Below are 22,709 nucleotides of genomic sequence, written 5' to 3'. Positions count from 1 at the left end.
TTGGGGTAAAGTAGGAACAGGTTGGAAGTTAAGCAGTTATCTTAGGTTAGTTGTCTTTTTCTTACTCCCTTCTTATGGTCTCTTTGCAATGTTCTTTTACTGTATGTGTTTTTTTTTTTTTTTTTCATACAGTTGATTTAAAAAAGAAAGGAAAGTTAAAAAAAAAAAAAAGAAAAACAAGGAGAAAAATATGTAGTGCCCCCTTGAGGAGCCTGTGGAGAATGCAGGGGTATTGGCCTACCTCACCTCGATGGTTGCTAACATGACCACAGACATAGGGGACTGGTGGTTTGATGGGTTGAGCCCTCTACCATAGGTTTTACCCTTGGGAAGATGGTTGCTGCAAAGGAGAGGCTAGGCCTCCCTATAATTGTGCCTAAGAGCCTCCTCCTGAATGCCTCTTTGTTGCTCAGATGTAGCCCTCTCTCTCTAGCTAAGCCAACTTGAAAGGTGAAATCACTGCCCTCCCCCATACGTGGGATCAGACACCCAGGGGAGTGAATCTCCCTGGCAACGTGGAATATGACTCCTGGAGAGGAATGTAGACCTGGCATCGTGGGACGGAGAACATCTTCTTGACCAAAAGGGTGATGTGAAAGGAAATGAAATAAGCTTCAGTGGCAGAGAGATTCCAAAAGGAGCCGAGAGGTCACTCTGATGGGCACTCTTATGCACACTTTAGACAACCCTTTTTAGGTTCTAAAGAATTGGGGTAGCTGGTGGTGGATACCTGAAACTACCAAACTACAACCCAGAACTCATGAATCTCGAAGACAATTGTATAAAAATGTAGCTTATGAGGGGTGACAATGGGATTGGGAAAACCATAAGGACCACACTCCACTTTGTCTAGTTTATGGATGGATGAATAGAAAAATAGGAGAAGGAAACAAACAGACAAAGGTACCCAGTGTTCTTTTTTACTTCAATTGCTCTTTTTCACTCTAATTATTATTCTGTTATTTTTGTGTGTGTGCTAATGAAGGTGTCAGGGATTGATTTAGGTGATGAATGTACAACTATGTAATGGTACTGTGAACAATCGAATGTACGATTTGTTTTGTATGACTGTGTGGTATGTGAATGTATCTCAATAAAATGAAGATAAAAAAACAAAAAAAATATTTTTTCATGGTAATGAATATGTTCAAGTCCTGATTGTGGTGATAAATGCACAACTATATGATGATACTATGAATGATTGTACACTATGGATGACTGTATGGTATGTGAATATATCTTTATAAAATTGTAGGAAGAAACATAAATAGGGATAAAAGTTCTGGAGAAAACATGGAGAGAGGGATGTACCTATTTACTGTTGGTGGGGAAGTAGAATGGTGTAGCCTATCTAGAGGACGATGTGGTGGTTCCACAAGAAGCTAAGTATGTGGGTGCCATAAGGTCCTGCGACTTCATTAAGGGGTGTATACTTGGAAGATCTGAGAGGGACATGACTGGACATTTGCACACAGGTGTTTATGGAGGCAGTACTCATGATTTCCAATGGGTGGGGGTGGCCTAAGTGTACATCAGCTGAGGAACAGAATGGTGAACTGCGGTGTATGCATAAAATGGAATATTGAGCAACAGAAGGAGTGAAGCTGTGAAACATGCAACAAGGTGAATGGCTCCTGTAAACAGCATTTTGAGTGAGTACACCAGAAATGAAAAGACAAACATTATAACGCCTCACCAATATGGACTAACTACAATATGTAAACTCTGAGAATTGAATCTTAGAGCACAGCTTATTAGGGGAAAACTTTTTGTAATGGTCCCTAGATTGTAAGCTCTTACAGCAGTCACATCTATTCCTGAATTGTAATGGCTATCTCCAAAGTCTGAGATGCTGATCCCTTTGTGTATAACCTGGTTGGTCTCTGGAACTTTGGGTATCTGTGTGACACCTGAAACTTAGAACTAGAGCTTGGCAGCTATGAATGTCAGTATTAGTGCATACAGCAACTGTTTAAAAAGGTGAAAGAAAGTCCAGACTTCAATCAGAGATATGAATGAAGCACATAGGATCTGGTTAGTACTACAGCAAATCAGCCCAAAGGGTAAAGGAGGATATTAATTGTGTTTTATAACTTCAACTTCTATATGAGACCAAGGGAAGAGATGTTTATTTGGTGCAGGATATATATCTTTTACAGCACACTGAATAATTTAACTCGTATGGTCACTTTATTCAAACACCATAATTACATGGAACTTTGAATAAGAAGTGAGATCTGGTGGGTTTGTACAGGTTAGTGTGAAATAGCAATACATCCCAATGTAATTTGGTCAGAGAATAAAAAATACATTTGTAGGGCCCCCCTGAGAAGCAGAGGGAAAATGCAGAAATGTTGGACGTCCCCACCTGGGTTATAACTGATGTTCTTACAAACATTGAGGACTGATGGTGTGGTATGCCAAGCCCTCTATCTTGGGGCTTGCCCTTATGAAGCTTGTTACTGCAAAGGAGAAACTAAACCTGCTTATAATCATGCCTAAGATTCTCCCCCAGAGTACCTCTTTGCTGCTCAGATGTGGCCCTCTCTCTCTAGCTAAGACAACTCAGCAAGTGAACCCTTTGTCATACCCTCTATGTGGGACCTGACTCCCAGGGGTGTAAATCTCCCTGGCAATGCAGGATTTGACTCCTGGGGATGAGCCTGGATCTGGCATCATGGGATTGAGAAAATCTTCTTGATCAAAAGGGGGAAGTGAAATGAAACAAAATAAAGTTTCAGTGGCTGAGAGATTTCAAATGGAGTTGAGAGGTCACTCTGGAGGGCATTCTTATGCACTATATAGATATCCCTTTTTAGTTTTTAGTGTATTGGAATAGCTAGAAGGAAATACCTGAAACTGTCAAACTGCAACCCAGTAGCCTTGATTTCTGAAGATGATTGTATAACTATGTAGCTTACATGGTGTGATGGTGTGATTGTGAAAATCTTGTGGCTCACACTCCCTTTATCCAGTATATGGATGGGTGAGTAGAAAAATGGGGACAAAAACTAAATGAAACATAGGATGGGATGGGGGTGATGGAATGATTTGGGAGTTCCTTTTTACTTTTATCTTTTGTTCTTATTTTTATTCTTTTTGGTTAAGGAAAATGTTCAAAAATTGATTGGGGTAATGAATACACAACTATATGATGGTACTGTGAACAGTTGATTGTATACCATGGATGATTGCATGGTATGTGAATATACCGCAACAGAACCGAATTTAAAAAACAAAACAAACAAAAAAAGACAAAGCAAAAAAAAAGTAAATGATTAATAGGGAAGGATGGGGTATGGGATGTTTTGCATGTTCTTTTTTACTTTAATTTTATTCTTATTCTTTTTTGGTGTGATAATGAAAAAGTTCAAAACTTGATGGTGGTGATGAATGCACAACTATATAATGGTACTGTGAACAACTGATTGTACACTGTGGATGTGAATGGTATGTGAATATATCTCAATAAAATTGAATTACTAAAAAAAAAAAATTCATATGGAAGGGTAAACATCCCTGAATAGTCAAAACCATCTTGAAAAAGAAGAACAAAGGTAGAGGACTCATGCCAACTGATTTTAAATTCTTATTACAAAGCTACAGTAATCAAACAGTGTGGTACTGGCACAGGACAGACATACAGACTGATGAAATCTAACTGAGAATTCAGAAATAAACCCTCACACCTTTGGCCGACTGATCTTTGATAAGGTTGCCAAGTCCACTCAGTAGGAAAAGAATAATCTCTTCAATAAATGATGCTTGGAAAACTGGATGTCCATATGCAAATGATGAAGGTGGATCCCTACCTCACACCACACACAAAAATGAACTCAAAATGGATCAAAAACCAAAATGTAAGAACTAAAACTTTACAACTCCTGGAAGAAAACAAAGGGAAACATTTTTAGGAACTTGTTTTAGATGGTGGTTTCTTAGACTTTAAGACATCAAAAGCACAAGCTTTTTTTAGACATCAAAAGCACAAGCCACAAAAGAAAAAACAAAGATAAATGGGACTTAATAAAAATAATTTTTTTTTGTAAGTCAAAGGACTTTATCAAGAAAGTAAAAAGACAACCTACAGGATGTGAGAAAATATTTGGGAACCATATGTCTGATAAGGGTTAATATTCAGAAAATATATAAAAATACACGTAAATACATATAAAATAAAAAAATATAAAGAACACCTATAACTCAACAACAAAATACAAACCACCTAATTAAAAAATTTGAATAGACATTTCTCCAAAGAAGACATACAAATGGCCAATAAATACATGAAAAGATGTTCAACATCATTAGCCATCAAGGAAATGCAAATCAAAACCATAATGAGATACCATCTTGCACCCACTAGAATGGCTACCATTAAAAAAGCAGAAAATAAGTATTGGAAGGGAAGTGTAGAAATAGCAACCCTTGGACATTGTTGTTAGGAATGTAAAATGGTGCAGCCATTGTGGAATACAGTTTGGTGATTCCTCAGAAGTCAAGTATAGAATTACCCTATGACACAGCAATTCCACTTCTACACATATGCCCAAAAGAAATGAAAGCAGGGACTTGAACAAATATTTGTACGTGATGTTCATAGCGGAATTATTCACAATTGCCAAAAGGTAGAAGTAACCCAAGTGTCCATCAACAGATGAATGAAAAAACAAAATGTGGTGTATACAAACAATGGGACACTATCCACCCATAAAAAGGACTGAAGTTCTGATGCGTCTACAACATGAGAAACCCCGAAGACATCATGTTCAGTGAAATAAGCCAGACACAAAAAGCGTCTGTATGAGGTCACTTGTATGAAATGAGCAGAATATTCAAATTCTTAAAGTCAGAAACTAAAATACGGGTTACCAAGGGCCAGGTGGGGGCGGGGAATGAGGAGTTATTGTTTAATTGGGACAGAGTTTCTCTTTAGGGTGATGGAAAAATTTTGGCAATGGATAGTGGTGATGGAGGCACAACTTTGTGACTGTAATTAACACCACTGACTTGTATATTTGAAAAGGGATAAAAAGGGAAATTTTAGGTTGTCTATATGTTACTACACAAACAAACCATAAAACTGCACAACACAGAGCATGGATCCTGATGGAAACACTGGGCCAAAGTTAATAGCATAATTATAATAATACTGTTTTATCAATTGTAATAAAAGTAATGCAAAATGTTAACCATAGGGAAAGCTGTGTGTGTGAGAGGGCAGTGTATGGGAACACTGTACTTTCTGCATGATTTTTCTGTAAACCTACATAATTTTTTTTTTAATTTTAAAAGAATAAATTTCTGCATTTTAATTTCTCTTTGGTACATCTGGCTTTTCATATATACTTCTGAGTTTGCAACTATCAAGGATATCATAATAAAGCCAATGTTTGGTTACCTGTTGTAATGGAAAGTCATTACTGTCATGAGTTATTAAAATTACTTAATTCCTCCATTTGGCTGGTCATTTCCAGCTACTTTGCCAAATCTTGTTTCTGAGGAGGCATCAGTAACACCTTCTGCTGGTGGGTGGCCTAAAGGCATCGTGGAGCTACTCCCAGCAGACCCCTCCCAGCCCCATCTGCCTCCAGGAAGAGCCCAGGCTTCTCTGCTCACCCTGCATGTCTGTGACCAGGAGGCAGCCGCCGGTTTTCTGGTATACCCAGTGCTGGAAGGTACAACATTTCTGACCAGCCTCCGATTCTCTTCTCAGGAAGTTTAATTCCTTCCCATCCCTGATGGAATACTTCACAAATTCTCCAAGCAGCTCCTCTTCCACTGTTGCATAAGGGATGTTGTTCTTGGGACGATGGATAAGAAAGATAGGAATGATCCTGGCAGGAGAGAGAACATGGGAACATCAGGTTCGCAGATAGGGAGGAAGACTTCTGGTGCCTTCTGCCCTCATTTGCAGCAGCAGGGAGCTGCAGGGTCAATCCCCAAGTTCCATTAGATTTAGACTACTCCTCCCCACCAATGATTAGGCAGTGGGTAAGAGAATGTGTTTCTGTTTTTATTTGTTCCTAGAGTTGGTTAGTAATTTCCCCTTGGAACGGAGTTTAATTGCACATGAATACAAGCATTACAATCATTACAATCATATTTCAATGACTCATTGGTCAGATGATTAAAATCCATCTATCCACACATCCATCCATCCATCTATCCTTCCTCCCTCCTTTCCTCCCCTTCTTCCTTGCTTCCCTTCTTCCATTCAATCAACAAATATTTATTAAGTGGCTTCCAGACACCATTCTAGAAAGCAGCAGTGAAGAAAACAAAGACTCCTTCTCATGGATCTTACATTTAAAATGAAGGAGACAGAAAGGGAAAACGGTTCTGGGTGCTCGGTGCAGACATGAAGCGGTGGAGGAGACAGGCAGGGCAAGGTTGGTTCTGAGCTGCTATTTTATGCAGGGAGGTCAGAGAAGGCCTTGCTAAGTGAAAAGAGGCACTTGAACAGAGCCCTGAAGGAAGTGTTTGGAGGGTGGGATGAGAAGAGCCACGAGGATAACTATGGGAAGAATGTTCCAGGTAGAAGGAACAGCAAATGGAAAAGGCTCTGGGGCAGGAGCATTCTTGGCATGTTCAAGTGTGGCTGGAGGAGCATGAGCAGGGGGAAGGTGGGAGCAGATGAGGGCAGGAGGGAGCGGGCAGCCACACCTCGTGGGCCGTGCAGGCCATTTGGAAATGTCTGCCTTTATGCTGAATGCCATGAGAAGTCCTTAAAGGGTTCTGGGCAGGGGAATGACATGCTCAGACTTATGTGCTCCAAGGATCACTCAGCCGCTCTGCTCAGAGCAGCCTATGGGAAGACAAGGACAGAAGCAAGGGGATCTGGGAGGAGGCGCTGCCACAAGGATGGCAGCATGGAGTGGGGCAGGGATCACATTCTGAATCTGTTTCTCAGCATGAATCCATTTGCTCTGCCACCATCCTAGATTCCATATGTCTTCTCTTTCTTCAAACCACCTCCCTCAACCTCACTCTCAGCTGATTTTATGTGAAAATTTTAACCAGGAGAGCACTTCTAAAAGCTGCCACCCCACATATTTCCCCCTCGCAACAGCTCTCCCCAGAACCTCCGCCTCCCCTCCTGACATCCTAGATGAACCATCTTTACTCCTGCTTGCAGCCATCTCCTCCACGTGGGTCCTGGATCCCAACCCCTCTCACAAACTCAAAAAGATTGCTCCAGCATTTGACCCCCACACTCTCCCATCAGTTTTTCCCAATAGCACAGCAACATGCTGTAATAACCCTATATGGTATGTGGACCCCATAGCCCACTTCAACTACTGACTCAGTTTATATCAAAATTCAAATTGGTTGTAAACTCACTCTCTCCAATTCCTCTCCTCCAGTTCTTTCTTGAACCCACTGAAATAGGTTTCCCCACTCACCACTTCACTGAAGATGCTTTAGTGTCACCATGACTTCCATGTTGCTAAATCTAACAGTCTTTTAGCTTTCATCTTACTTGATCTCAGAAGCACTTGACATAGTTGATCTAGCACTTTGTGAAACACCCCCTTCCCATGGCTTCCAGAAGGCCACCTCCTCTTTGTTTTCCTCCTGCTTTCACTGGCTACTTCTCTGACTCCTTTGCTGGTTCCTCATTATCTCCCCAATGGTTAGACTAGGGAATGCCCAAGGATAGCCCTTCTCTCTCTGCACATGCTCCCTAGGGGCCCCTTGCACTAAATGCCATTTATACACTAACAAACTTCCAAATTTATATCTCCAGCTTACACCTGTCCCCTGAACTCCAAACTCATATTTCCAGTTGCCCACTCACCATCTCCACTCAATGTCTTATAGGCATCTCAAGTTTAAGTGGCAAAAAATAACTACGAATTTGCCCCAACCGACTTCGCCCCCATTTGCTCCATTTCAGTGATAGGCAACTCTCCCTTCCCCAATTTTTCTAATTCAACAAACTTCTACAGAAAAGCTTGTACCAGAATCTCAAATACTCACCAGAGGAGCAGAGGTGAGTAAGATACAGACTCTGACTTCAAAGGGCAATCGCTCAGGAGGGTACCGAGAGCAAGAGCACCTAACTCAGGAGGGCCAGTAAAGACAGGCAGCAACATTTCCAGGTGTGTGATGCCAGCACTGAGTTTTAAAGACTCAGAAAGAACTGAGCCGGCAAAAATGGAGGCAGGAAGAAGACATCCCCCAGGAGGTGAGACACAACCGTGTCCTTCCCTACATTATGATATCCTGTAACGTAGTCCTCCTCCCCATGCACTTCCACACACAAGCCAGTCTGAGTTTCACCTTCTGGCCCTTTCTTTCACCCCACCCTGCCTGGACTGAAGCTTCCCTGACTCTTCCCTCTGAGTCCCACCCCAATGATGTTCTGCCTGTCGCCTCCCACTCCTCAAATGCAGTTACTCTGGCACTGGGCGAGATGTGATGTCACCACTGGCCATTCCCATTTGTCACTGGACAAGGAGTAAACAGCCTCTGAGCTTGTGGAAAGATCTGCATAAATCCATCCCACCCAATACTCACGCAGGAGAAATGACAAAAATTCTACATCAGGAGTATACCTGGCCAGACTACAGCCCACAAGCTAAGGATGATTTTTACAGATGAATGTTTGCAACAAATTTGATCACAGGGATTGCTAACTCTCAATCCCAATTAAGTAAAATGTTCTTTTAAAAGATAGAGAATTCCATTCTTCTCACTAGTAAACCTTTATTACAAAAAATTATTCAATTATTATATTTTGAATTTTGTCAACAAAATTTTGTGGAAATTGGTTTTCTCTCATTATATCAGTATTTACACAATAGTCTCGATTTTGCCTCTTGGTCTGCAAAGCCTAAAATATTTACTACCTGTGTCGTACAGAAAACTTTGCCAACCCCTGCTCTACAGCGCACAATGGTCTCAAGTCTTGTCTTCTCTTGATTCATATCTTCTTAACTCTATTTCCTCTCTCTCCCCTTCCTTAAAACAACTGCTATCTTCCTTTGATGGGACTTTCCCTCAGATTTCATTCCTATTTCCCCCGTTTCCTTCACTTCTTGAAAGGGCACCTCCATTTGTATCCATGGCCTCAATTCCAATTCCCTCCTGGACGCATTACCCCTCATCTTACAAAAACTCTCCAAGGCCACCCATTTTGACCAGTTCCTCCTTGGGATCCTTCAGTGGATCTGACAGCACAGACCAGAATCGCTGTCTTCCCTTAGCTTTGGGGATAGCGCCCCCTCGTGGCTGTTGTTCTACGGCAGTTATGTCTTAGCATTTGCTGACACCGCCTCTGAACGCTTCCTCTGACCCCTGAATGTTCACATTTCTCAAGCCTGCATCTTTGGTCCTCTTCTCTTCTTGTTCAACACACTCTACTTGGATGATCACAACATTTCCATACCTGCAACTACCATCTGTAAGCTGGAGACCAAAAATCCAGCTCTCTGGCTCCATTTTTCTTTTTTAAGTTCCAGGCTTCTATAACCAAATGTTTCCTGGAGTCTGATGGACCACAGTTCCCACAAACCTCAAACTCAGCATATACAAAACTAATTATTCACTTTGCCACACACCTAGATGAGCCTTGTGTCTCCATTCAGTGTCTGGAAATGACAGCATCATCTACACCGTCTCCTAAGTTAAAAACCTTGGATTCATATTCAGCTTTCTCTCCCTTATTTACACCCAACGTAAAGTCTTGTTAAATACACCTCCCCACTGAATGACACACAAGCCTGTCCCTTCCTCTCCTCCCCATGGCCAGAATCTTAGTCCCACTGTCACCATCTCTTTCTTGGGCTATAGCAACAATCCCAGCTGGTCTCACTGGCTCCAGCCTCTTGGCCTTCTCTTTGGGCACCCACTGCTGCTAGGCAGATAGCTCTAAAAACCACCTGTGCTCCCTGCCCTGGGATTCCGCTGCCTTAAAGCTTCTGCTAACCGCCCCGTCCTTCTCTCCCCATGGCTGAAAGAAGAAACTCCAAGCTCATTCACTGACCATATAAAGTTCTTTGCATTCTGGCACCCAAGCTACCACTGGTCCCATTTTCTACCCCTTTGTTTTCACTGTCCCAGTACTATGCACACATTGAACATTTTCCAGTTCCTTGAAGACCTTTTTAGCTCTTGCACAACTCTGTACCTTTGAACATGCTGTTCCCTTTTGTTTGCAATTCTCTACCCTTGTTCTCCAGTTGGCAAGCTCCTACTCATTCTGCAACACCCTCCTCTCCTCTTTGAGGTCTTTCCTGACCCTCTCCCTCCTCATGGCCCCATAAATCCTCGTACTTAATGCTTGTCAGACACATCGTATTATGTTTCAATATTTTATCCGATGTGTCTTGCATCCCTATTGGGTGTGAGGAGCAAAACCTTCTGCACTTTTTTTGTTTGTTTGTTTATTCTTTACATGCCCATTACCTAGAATATGACTACAACTGCAGTGGGCCCAGGTGAACTCCCTCTCTCTTTAAAAAGACTATCAAAGATACTGTCATCATTTATTTCTCAATGGGAATTTCAGTCACTAGATCACCTCTCCCAATGGAAAGCAAGTTTAAGGCCTGTTTTGAGCTGGTGCCTCAGGCCCTGGATCTGCCACCACGGCCAGCTGAGAGACAGTCCCACATTGCTCACTGGCTTTTGTAACTGGGAGCACTGGAAGCATTCTCCAGGAACGTCTGGGCCTGTGCTTCTCTAACCAGGCTGTGCCTTCTCCTAGGATTTTAGCTGACAGCTAAACAAGGGGGCCAACTTCAAAGATTGTTGGAAAAACATGATTTTTATATTAATAGAAGTACACATACAGAGGGAAGGAGAATACAAAATTAAAATGATTTTAAAGATGAAAGACATAATACTTCAAAGAAACTGCACTGGCAGATGGGCAGACCCTCTGAACATCCCATATTCACCCTCCTCTGCTGTCTACAAGCATTTCCCCCCCCCCAAAAAAACGTGAGCATCCCTTCCTTTCACCAATGAGGAAACTGAAGCTCGCCCAGAAGCAGAACATCTTTCTAGAACCCAGTCCAGAGACAACTCTTAACTCCGACATTCCACACTTACTGATCATGTCAGGAGTCACTTTAAACAGTCTCCCTAATTTTGGGATGGATGTCGGTTGTGTCTAGTTAGAGAAATGTTATCAGCCAGATAGGGAGCAGGTTTATGTGGGGCAAAATCCCTCCCCGCACCCTTGAAATCTGCCTATTCTGGCAGCCAAGCCTCCCTCTGCCTGGGTTTGTCATTTTTGCAGGATTCGGGGCTTCACCATTCCCTCCTGATGACCCCCTGGGGGCCCCTCTGGCCACTGACCCTTCAGCAGAGCAAGAGGTTCACGTTTGCCTGGAATCTTATTAATTCTGTAGACCTCAGAGCACAGAAACAAGGGCTCGGCATTATTCAGGTTGTTAATTACGCGGGTCGCTGCCCAGCAGGGTCATTTGCATATACAGTGACACGCCATTGATATTCATGAATTCAAAAACAGAAGCTGCCCGAGCGAAGAGCGAAGAACGTTTTCTCAAGACCCCACTTGCTCCACAAACAATCTCTGAAAGAGAACTTCTCCGGGTCGCTGCATCGCCTGGAAACAAACCCGGGGTGGCCTGGGGGTCCCAGGGGCTGGCGGAAGCGCCTCCCGGGGATTCAGAGGAGGCTGGGGGCGCGCAGGGAGGAGCCGTGGGGCTTCCCTCTGTGCGGCTGCTGAGCCCTTTCCCCGCACTGGCCTCTCCTTTTGGGGGCTCCCGATGCTGCCCCGCCCCGGTGCTGCCTCCCTCCTTTCCCGGCCTCGCCTCCGGCCGGGTCGGCCAGTCCCCGGGTCCCTGCGGGGCGCCGCCACGCCTCGCCTCCCCTCCCCCAGCCCTGCACACCGGAGCCTCTGGGGGCTAAAAACATATAATCACGCCCCTTCCCGCATACACACTCCATCTGTGCCCCTCTCCTCTAAAATCCTGCTTTCCTTCAACCTTTCTAATATGGTTTCACGTGTAGAGTCTTTTAAGGCGGGCTGGAGGGCTGGAAGGGGGGGGCGTTTGGGGGCGCGTGAACGTATATTCTTGCTGTCGAATTCTCTGATTTCGGTTGACTGAAAGTGGAGTCTGGCCCAGATGCCCTTTTGAGAGGCTCTACCATTCCAAACACTATCAGCAATCATGTCACAAATTCTCCCATTGTAAGGGAGAGAGAGGCGCTTTAGATATAAAAATGCCCAATCCAGCTCCAGGGTAGTGGCTTACTGTGAGGCTAATGAAGCTGCAGCCCCTTCACCTGACACATCCTTTCCAAGTCCCTGGACAGATCTGAATATTTGTAGTTTTGTATTCTTTTCCTCAGAACAGGCCCCAAAGTGTATATGATTCAGAACTTTAACGTCTTAGTGTATCTAAGATAAAAGCAACTGTAAGCATGTTTTCTGTCTTGTATTATATATTAATGTATTAATTTTTCTTGAAGTGACTGAGAAATGCTTATGTAGTAGATAAGTATGTTCAACATATCTTGACAAAGAGCACTCATACATGGGGAGAGTGTTTTTCCCAGATTGTGAGTTACAGGGACAAAGTGGACAAGAATTCCCTCCTTTGCTTTCCCAGTTTTTACTGATGCATAAATAACTGCTAGTCGGAAATTTCCAAGTGTGCTACCACAGCCCTTTCTGTTTCCACTTAAGCACGGGAAATATGGTCTCAACCAGATAGACTAGTAAATGCAAGCTCCACACTCCCCAAAATTTGCTTGGGCCAATAAATATGTAGGCAACAAGTGGATAAAAGTAAATCTCTGCACTCAACAAAGTTAAAGTCAGTTTTGCATTATTTTATGGCCTTAGTCTTCACCCATCACTTTACAAATGTAAGCCAGTGGTGGCGGTGGTGGGAGATTGGCAAGAGTGGGTCATGGGCTATGCCCATCAATTCATTCATTCCTAGCAAAGTACGTGGTGCCATCTCCCACCCAGTCACTGAGGCCCAAAATCTAGGCATCAACCTTGATTCCTCTCTTCCTTGGATCTGCATCTCATCCATCGGCAACCCTGTGGCTCTGCTCTAAAAGCACACTCAGGATCCACCCTCTTCTCTCCATCTCCACTGCGACTACTTTAATGCAAACCACCTATTCCTTCCCACGCTTCTCTTTCCTGTACTTACTTACTCTCTATCTTATCTACTCCCCTCCTGTTTCCACACTGGCCCCTTAGCATCCATTCCCCATGTAACAGCAAGGGCGATCCTTCAACCTTTGATGATAAAAGTCTTGCCATATGACTCCCTATCTAAAAGCCTTCTGTGGCTTCCTACCTCACTCCAGATAAGATTGAAACCCGTTATCCTGGCCTTCAAGGCCCTGCCTGAGCTGGCACCTCTTACCTCTCGGGCTCCTCACCCTCCCTGCTCACTGGGCCCCAGGCACGCTGGCTTTCTGTCCCGAATGTGCAGAGTTCCTTTCTGCCTGGAACCTCTGAGCTAGCAAATGTGAGCATCCCTTCCTTTCGGAGCACTCTTGCCTCGGGACTTCACGCGGCTGGCTCCTTCTCATTTCCATCTTAGATTAAATGTCATCCTCTCAGGAAGGCCTTTCCTCACCACTCACGTCTACTCTTCCCTGACACATCACATCTTATATTCAGCATAGGACTAATCATTTCCTGACATTCTCTTGTTCTTTTATATTTGCCTGTTGTTTAGATAATGTAATATCCATGAGAGTAGAAACCCTTTTCTGTTTAACACAGCAGATACATTTATCAAGTGAATTAATTAGTCCATTCACCCACACATACATATGTACATACATTTATTCAAACAATATTTATCAAGCATCTCTCTGCAAACCTCTGGACTCCCAGCAATGTGCCCTCATGGAGCTTAGAGACAGAGAGAACAATTGAAATGCTTGTCCTACTGGAACTTCTCACCCTCTTACCCCTCCAGTCCCCCCAGGTCCTCAAAAACCAATGGTGGCAATACCAGACAGGGCAAACCTACTTACTCTGGCACTTCCCCGAAGCCTTCCAGAGGCTGTGCTTCAGCGGCATAGATCTTGGCATAGCATCTGGCAGTATTTTGAACATAGCATTCCTGTAGCACCCAAATACGTGGGAAATCAAAGTTGTTAGAAGAATTTCAGAAAGACAGTTGCTGGTAAGGCTAATCAGATTTCCTAATATAGGTAGAGCCTATGGATTCCAAAACCCATTCCCTAATTGGGGCCACAGAAGCAACAGTTACTGCAACCTTGAGTTGGCCACTTACAGAGGAGCTCTGAGACCTGAAGGGACTATCCTACGTGATGGTCAAGTGATCCCCATAGCCAGGTGTCCCTGATCTATAAAATTTCTTAGGACCAGCGTGACTGAAGTTTGCCCCTGAGCTGAGCTGACTGTCAGCCTCTTGGTACAATATCAGGTAAAGCTCAGGGTTCATGACCTACTGGGCTTCCCCACCTGAGATTCCTCCTCAAAGGTGTAATTCAAGCAATAAATACAGAACACCTTGATAAGATTGCTGGCTTAAGAAAAGCAAAGAGGATTCTGCTTCCTGCTCTGTGGGTCCCTTTAGAGGGGGAGCCAGGATGCTGGGGATTTCCCACAACTGGGCCAGATGATATCTGAAATGAAAGGAACACTCAGTGAGAGAAAATAAAAATAAGGGTGTGTTCAGAGGAGAAAGGAATGCAAGTGGCAAAATCCTATATTCAAAGAGGAGGGACTACCTTCATGAGTGCATAGTCATGGGATGGTGAATGCTTGGCAGTACCTAAGAGGTTCACCTAAGTCTAACCTGTTTATTTTATGGCTTTAAAAGGGAGGGGGGCACATGGTTTGTGAATCAGCTGGACCCAGGTCTCCTGACAGCTTGGCCAGTGTGGGTGTCAGGAGTGGGATACATAGTGGGATGGGGAGTGAGAGAAGTCAGAGTTCTCCCCTCAGGAGTTTGGTGACTTGGTAACATAGATACAGGTGTGGAAACTTAACTAGGGACTTGGGTCACCCTCCCTCCTCAGCTTATAGGCTGACATTGACCCAAACTCAGGAGGGCAAGAAACAGAAAAAATGCTAATCCTTCCAAATATACCACACCCTCCCTCTACTCCCACCCCCCATAAGTCAAGACAAACCAAAATACTCCTGAAACGATTCCTGGTTTTAGCTGTCCTTGGGGGGTGGGGATCCTGGGATCCAGCTTAGCTTAGAGCCCCCGCTTTCTGTACCATCCTGTGCTCAAGTAGATTCAAACCCCCAGGGATCTCATGGAACTTCCAAGGAACACAAATGATCCCAGGCTGAGGTCAGACCTGGAGAGTTTTCTCTAAACATTCATTGAGTCCCAGCTGGCTGACATGAGCCTGAGAAATTAGCCCTGAGAACTGAGAGGTGATTCCCACCATCAACCTTAATCCAGTGGATCCCTTATAATCACAAGCCACAGGGAGAAAACCACCCTCTTGGAGACCCTCCCATCCACTCTGAGTCTGAATTTCCTCTCATGTTATCTCAGGTCACTCCCACACTAGAAGAGACACATTTTGGGCAGGTGGACCCACCTGGGCTGCAAGTTTATAGTTCTTCTGGACGAGCTCATCGTTGTTTCTGGTCCCATAGGCAATGGCATTGTGCACCTTGAGCACGCATGCATGGCCAGGCTTGAACACAGGCATGAGGCCCTGCATCACTTTGCTGCGAAAAGCTTTGCGGTAGACCCCTTCTCCAAAGTGCAGCTCCTCCGTGGCAATCTGACCATGCAGGCTGCTCCCAAAGTAGCTGTCATTGAGGAAATCTTCTTTGAAGATGAGCTGGCTGAATTCAATCTCTTCACAGCCTAAAAGATAGCATAGCTTTAGTTGGACAGAACATGTCCTAATCCTGTTCTTTAGCCAATATAAGAGCACACGTGCGACAATGATAAGGTTGACCTGTAGAATGTGGAAGGGGAACATCAAATTTAACTCCCAATAGGGGCATAGCTAAAAGAGGAGATGGGTGGGGTGATAAGGAGGAGATAGGCGTTGAAGGAGGATGTAGCGTGAGACCCCGTTGTATCAGATGTGAGGGGAGAAGACTGGAGCAAAACTGTGGAGACCAGGAAAGTAATTTTAGACAGATCTGGAAAATAAAAGCAGAACAATGCATGATAACTAAAGTCAGGTTGTAAAGATAAGAAAAGGATAGAAGGAGGAAGAAACAATGATAAAATCTGAGAGATCAGTGTTTCTAATCTTAAGTTACTTGCCCCACTAATGACATTTTTAGATATTTTTTTCCAACTGCCCCCCATGAAATTTTAACACCAAGATGTACTGTAATATTTGTTTATGTACTGTATATATATATAGCTTTATACATTAAAAGAGTAAGTTTTTTGCCTCACCCAGAACTTATTTTTGCTCCCTCAGGGGCATTATTGCCTCCATTGAGAATGCAGGTGATAGATCTAAGAACTAGGGAGGGAAAATAAAGAAATCATAAAAGGAATTGGTCTTTGAAGAGAATGTGAAAAAAAGAATTATTTTGGATTTAGTTATATAAAGAAAAGTATAATTATCTCCTGAGTTTTCAGAGTTGATGCTACACAGCTTTCAGAAGTCAAATAATTTAACCAGGGTGTTCCATTTTAAACTCAAGATGACCATATCACATTTCTGATTGTTTAGGTTTTTAAAAACCCCTTCCACTCCCTAAAGTTGATGAAAACTGGTATCTTTCTGAATGTTTGAAAGAAGAAAGAAGTCATGGGTCCTATGAAAATTCTACTTCACATTTCTATTTAGAAAATATTTTTTTATCTTCTTCTTAAAGTCCTTTAAAATCTTGAGCCTTAAAAGCATGCAGTCTATGACTGATGCTAACCATTAAAACTGTAAGGAGCCTGAAACTCCTTAAGGGGAATGATTAATGTCTAGACCTCATTATTGCCAGAAAGGAAGAAAGAGAGTGGGTGGGGAGATTCTCAAACGGAAAGAGAGGTGAACAGCTAGAAGGTGGCTGCCAAGGGAAAGAGGGTTTTTAGAAAGGTGCCCCAAGGGTTTTCAGAAAGGCTAGCAAGGACTTGTGTGGTGTCAACTGTCCTGAGTCTCTAGAGAGAGGAACTGGGAAGGAGAAACAGGAAAACAAGTGGACAACTGGGGCATTTTCTCAGAAAATTTTAAGAAGATAGCTGCATTGCAGATTTCAATCCAAGTAATAGAACAAGAAAAAAATATTTCAATTTATGGAGGAGTATACTCTTATAAAGAGTTAAAATAAAATCAGGTGAGAGAATAGAGAGGGAATACTTTTAATATAACCTCAACCTTCTCATCTCTAGTTGCATAATTTTATTTTAACTGTTTAACCCCTACAGTGGATTGAATTGTGGACTCCAATTTGGACATGTTCTTGGTCTGCATTCTGGTGGGTGTGGACCCGCAGTAAAATAGGTTCTCTTGAAGATGTTACTTCAGTTAAGGTGAGGCCCAACTGAATAAGGTTGGGCTTTAATCTGGATTACTGGGGTCCTTTATAAACAGAGAAATATAGAGAGAAAGCCACAAGAAGCCAGTAGTCAAAGGAACCCAGAGGAGAAAGGAGAAGACATCACCATATGCATTGCCATATGACAGAAAAGCCAGGAGCCCAAGGATCACGGGCAGCCAGCTCCAGAATGACACAGTCTTTGGGGAAAAAGCATTACCTTGCTGATACCTCAATTTTGGACTTCTTCTAGCCTCAAAACTGAGCCAGAAAATTCCTGTTGTTTAAGCCACCCCATTATATGGTATTTGCTTTAGCAGCTGGGAAACTAAGACAACCCCTGGCAACACTTAAAGAATATAGGAAACGTTTTATGTGTATACATCAAAGTCCATTAAAAACAAGCCATATTTGTCACATCTTGTTTTCCTTCAAAATCCAGAAAGAATATAAAATTCAATTGCTCTTAAAAGTAAAATTTTTTCACACTTTAAGCTTTAAAACTCATCAAAGGTAATTAAAGGTAAAAGTTGTCACAGACTATATGCTTAGAAATAAAAAGGGAAAAATTTTGTATAGTGCTGTAGATGGTATAATTAACAATCCTATCTATAATGTGTAACTAATGTGTCTACTTAACAAAGGTTAAGCCATGAACAACAACAAAAAATACATCTTAGGACTTTTCTTTCTCTCTTGAAAGTCCTATGGTGGAAGAGTTGGAGTTTTCAAGGGAACTTTCCAAACTGAATCTCATGCACTGGGCCTTCCCCTGCTGTAGGAGCAGTTATACAGCTTGCCATATTGTAGAAATTCTGCAAGCCCCTCCTGTCCAAAAATACCTTTCATAGTGATGGCTGAGACATCACCTTAGTGAGCATGCCATCTTGCTTAGAACATGGACCTCTCTTAAAGTGGAGTTCTGGTAGCAAGGATTGGTTATTTAGGTCAATTTCTCCTTGGTAAGAGTGAGCAGGGTAACAGGCATGCTGTGTACCTGACGGGAAGTCCAGGAAAGACAGAATTTGGGAAGTTCAAGTTTAAGAGTAGTGCAGAAGGTTTAATTTTCTTTGAAGCTTTGCAGGGTCCACCATTGCTAAGACTTAAGCAACAAGATACCTCAGGTGTTTGAGAGGGGGGTGACACCATGACAAACAAACCAGCAAAGACTCACTGGGATCAACCAGAGATATTCAAATGAGAGTTGGTATATCAACACACCTCACTATGGTTCTTTGCTACACCCATAAGTTGTGCAAGCCAAATCCTGAAAAGAAGTGCACAGAGAAACCGTGGGTTCCTGCAGCCACTGATTGCAAAAACCACTTTGGGGTGGAGAAAGGCAATCCCAATAACCTTAAGTTAGGCTAGCTTGTGTTTTATTTGGCCTATCATTCGTCTTGGGCTTCCCCATGAGCTTAGTTTTATTAGTTTTTTTAATTAGAGACCGGCTTGTAAAACATGTTTCTCCTATAGAGAATTAAATTCATTAAATGCTCAGGGAAAAAGACTCCTCCAAATAAAAATGGTAATAAGGAAGTAATTTTTAGCACCCCCCTCTGAAGGTGCAAGGGTAGGGAGGGGCCAGGTATCACCTCCCCAGCCTGGTGAGCCACTGAAACTGTGACCATCCAGTCACGGAGGGGTCAGGACATGAATGCGAGGTGATGTCATCGGGTTCTAGATCCCAATTCTGGGTTTGGAGTTACATGGCTGTGAGAGCAGCACCATTTCCACCAGGAAGCTAGTGGTTTATCCCACTGGGCTTAATTCCTGAATGGTAATAATCTTGAGAAATGAGTTTATACAAATCTGAATTAATAGGGTGATAGCAAATACCTGGGGTATAAGCAGCAATCAGTGCTGAGAAGCTGAGGAAACCGAGGACCCCTTCTCCTTCTGAGAGTTGTTTTGTTTGCTGGAGTATAAGATGGAAGGGGATTCTTTTGAATATTTTAGCTTTGGGGGAAGTAGAGGCAGAAATGGGGAGAAGGATTTAAAATTGTATCACAAATATATTACACACTAAGGACATATACTCAGCATCTGAATGGGTTTGTGAAAAGTTTGTATTAAAGTTTATTTTGAGTAAATATCACAGTATTTCCTAGACCATTTCTAAGTCATCATCCGAGTTTCCTGCCTTTAACGTACCGACATTACTTTAGTATCCTGTTTTCACACAGATTTCTGCGCCTTTTCAAGGGTTTTGTTTGCTTTTAAAATCAGCACAGTGAAGTCTTTAAGATTCTAAATCAATTTATTCATCAGAATTTTATTCATCTCTCTCCTAAAACTGACCCAGGGTCCCACCCCGGGCTAAAAGTTGTGGTAGCCTCAGACAAGATGGGTGGCAGTGGGGTGTGGGGTCCCGAGAGCTGATGGTGGGCATCCCTTCCCCGCTCTGTGTGGACTTCTAGCCTCCAGAACTGTGAGAGAACAAAATTCTGTTATTGCAAGGCACCTGTCTGTGGTAACTTGTTACAGTAGCCGTGGAAATTAATACACAGGGCAAGCACTGGCTCCACTGAGCTGTCTTTAGTGGGTGCCCCAGGCTGCCTAAGAACTCAGAAGCAGCTGCTGGGCTGTTTCTTATCGGATGTGCATATGTGCCAAAGGAAGGCACCAAATCCCATCTTTTCATTTCCATTAAGATGCAAATGAATGGAGTTCTTCTAGAAACCTGGTTCTCTTTGGGAATCTGCTCAGCTAGTCAAACTGAAATGTAAATTGAAGAAACAAAACATGCTGTATAAGTGGCAGAGGCTGAAAACCCCATACAGAAGGGCTGGATGCAAGAACTTACAGGAAAAAGTCTAGCTCCAAACCCCCTCTACATGTTCACAGCACCTACACTATCTAATCTCCTTCATAAATAACACACTTCTGGCTATTCATAGCCTAATGAAATTTCGATAGGAAGCATGGACCTTAAAATCAGGTTGAAATGACTCTTAAGTTGCCCTTTGTTCCTCCCTTCATTCCTGAGCTCTCTTCTGCATCGTTATAAGAGTCCATGGACTGTCGTGTCTTGGCTTGCCGGGCTGCTATGACAAATGCCACACTCTGGCTGCCTTCACAACCAGGAGGAAGTTACTGGCTCTCATTGGAAGGCCAGAAGTCCAAGATTAAGGCATCAGCAAGGCCATGCTTTCTCCCTGAAGTAGGTAGCGTTCTGGTGCTGGCTTTTCACACTCCCTGGGTCCCTTGGCTTGCGTCTCTGCCTCCAGTCGCGTGGCCATCTCTCTCTGCTTGTGTCTCCTCTTCCACTTTCCCGCTGCCTTCCGGCTCCTCTCAGACCCACCGCATCCGAATGTCTTCTGCTTATAAGCAACTCCGGTGATACAGACTAAAGCCCACCCTGTTTAGTTGGCCCCTGCCTTCACTAAGAATACAACTTCAAAGGGCCCTGTTTACAGTTGAGTTCCCACCCACAGGAATGCAGATTAAGATGAGGAACATGTCTTTGTTGGGGATGCAACTTCCACACATTGCTTCTGCCATTTACTCCCGGAGCTACTTCAGAGTAAATAGCCCGTTCTCTGACAGGCCGAACTAGCTTACCTTTAATATCCTGATGACTTGCAAGCTGTTTGAGAACTAGAAGAAGACAAAGAAGAGAATGGCATCAGTACAGATGGACCCTGTGACCCAGCAGAGGCTAGTTCATTTGAGACTCAAAAGCGGGGGCTTACCTTCAGCTGTGAGGTTGAACTCAGCTGTCACTTTTCCGTAGCTGTTCTTGATGCAGCAGTAATACAGGCCCTGGTCCTTTGGACTGGCTTGAATGATGGCCAAGGACACAGTGGAGTGGTCTCCTGCGCTGCAATGGGGGACATTAACATTTACAAGCATCCTCATTTTAAAGGTGTGCTTTTCTAATATTCTTAAGGAATAGAAACTAATGCTTCCCTGCCTGAATGTTTTCAGCCAGTGAGCTGGCTAGAGGACAAGATTGTGATAAGCTGTTTATATAATTTATCTGTAAGGGATGATCATTACCTTTTCATGTAACATCCTCACTCCAAGATGCAATATTAATACTCAGAAACATCAGGGAGGTTTGACTGCCACTAGCAGAGAAAAAACTGGAATTGGGAATTCTGGGGGCCACTGTTAAAATTTCTGCTTAGAAGTCACCTCAATTATGTTGCTAATCCAGGTGTCCTCTCCTTGAAGGAACCTGGTAACTCCAACCTCAAACCTAAACACAGATATAATAAGGGACAAAAGAAAGGGGTTCTTTGCTTTATATAAAGATTCATGGTTGAGAACTCTTTTAGATAGTGTATTTCCCTCGTGAATAGCATCCAGCCAGCCAGCCAGCCACCCAGCATTGTTAAGTTCCCAACACCACCATGAATACAAAAACATGATGATGATGATGATGATAGCTAATGAGGATTGTGTGCTTAACATGTACTGGGCGCTATGCTAATTACTGAAAGGTCTATTTCATGTAGTCCTCAGAACAACCCAATGAGACAAGTATTATTACTATTCCCAGTTCACTGTTGAGGAAACTAAGGCCTAGAGAAATTAAGCAAATGACTGAAAGTCACACAGCTGATAAGGGTAAAGCCAGGAAAGAGCTCCCACCTTGACCTCTGCCGAGCTACCTCTACTAAACTACCTCCCCGAGTAAATCATGATTCCTGCCCTTAAGTCTAGGATAGTTTGAATTACGGTTAGAGCCATGATCTTTATTCCAAAGAAAAAACTTACTTTGCAGCAAAAACATGATGTTCAAATTTTGTTCTAGTTTTATTTCATATAATGAATTTTGTTTAAATATTCACCACAGTGGGGGGGTTTGTGTGTGTGTGTGTGTGTGTGTGTGGTGTTCAGTGTACGGTGTGCATTTCAGATTTGGTTCATTTCTGAGTTTAACAACAAATATCCACTAATGTTGAGTTTGCGCCTCTTGCATATACAACAAAAGTGTCCAAATCTCTGATTTATACACAGCTTTTCTGGAATGTTCCATTTGCTTAAAACAAGGTACACTAAATCATAACCGTTCCCTTGTTGATGGGGCCTCTGAGCATATTCTGAATGCATGGTTAAAGCTGGACGTGAGCTACCAGAGGAAGGTTTCCTGGAGGGGCTGCAAACTACCGAGGGAGCTCCAGAGGGAGCCAGGGAATCAGCGCGGTGTTTCCGTCACTGCAAAGGGCAGCTGAGAGCCACCTGAAAGGGCTGACCCAGAAGAACTGACCTGTGACCCTCTTCCTTTCAACCCAGAAACTCTGATTCTCATACT

General features: G+C 43.2%; 1 protein-coding gene across 3 annotated transcripts in view; it reads right to left on the bottom strand.

Annotated features, from left to right (window-relative positions):
- ALPK2 (alpha kinase 2) overlaps positions 1-22,709 on the bottom strand; it is a 211,522-nt gene that overhangs the window by 39,408 nt on the left and 149,405 nt on the right. For all 3 annotated transcript variants that reach the window (XM_037805891.1, XM_037805890.1, XM_037805892.1), the window contains 5 exons: positions 21,142-21,269; positions 21,011-21,046; positions 15,541-15,815; positions 13,987-14,075; positions 5,620-5,837 (listed from right to left, as the gene is read on the bottom strand). In XM_037805891.1, the coding sequence (XP_037661819.1) occupies positions 5,620-5,837; positions 13,987-14,075; positions 15,541-15,815; positions 21,011-21,046; positions 21,142-21,269 (746 nt within the window). The remainder of the gene's footprint in view (positions 1-5,619; positions 5,838-13,986; positions 14,076-15,540; positions 15,816-21,010; positions 21,047-21,141; positions 21,270-22,709) is intronic.

This window comes from Choloepus didactylus, chromosome 16 (genome assembly GCF_015220235.1).
Source record: "Choloepus didactylus isolate mChoDid1 chromosome 16, mChoDid1.pri, whole genome shotgun sequence".
Classification (NCBI taxonomy): Eukaryota; Metazoa; Chordata; class Mammalia; order Pilosa; family Megalonychidae; genus Choloepus; species Choloepus didactylus.
Note: the sequence above shows the minus strand (reverse complement) of the source record. Positions and strands in the feature narration are given on the sequence as shown.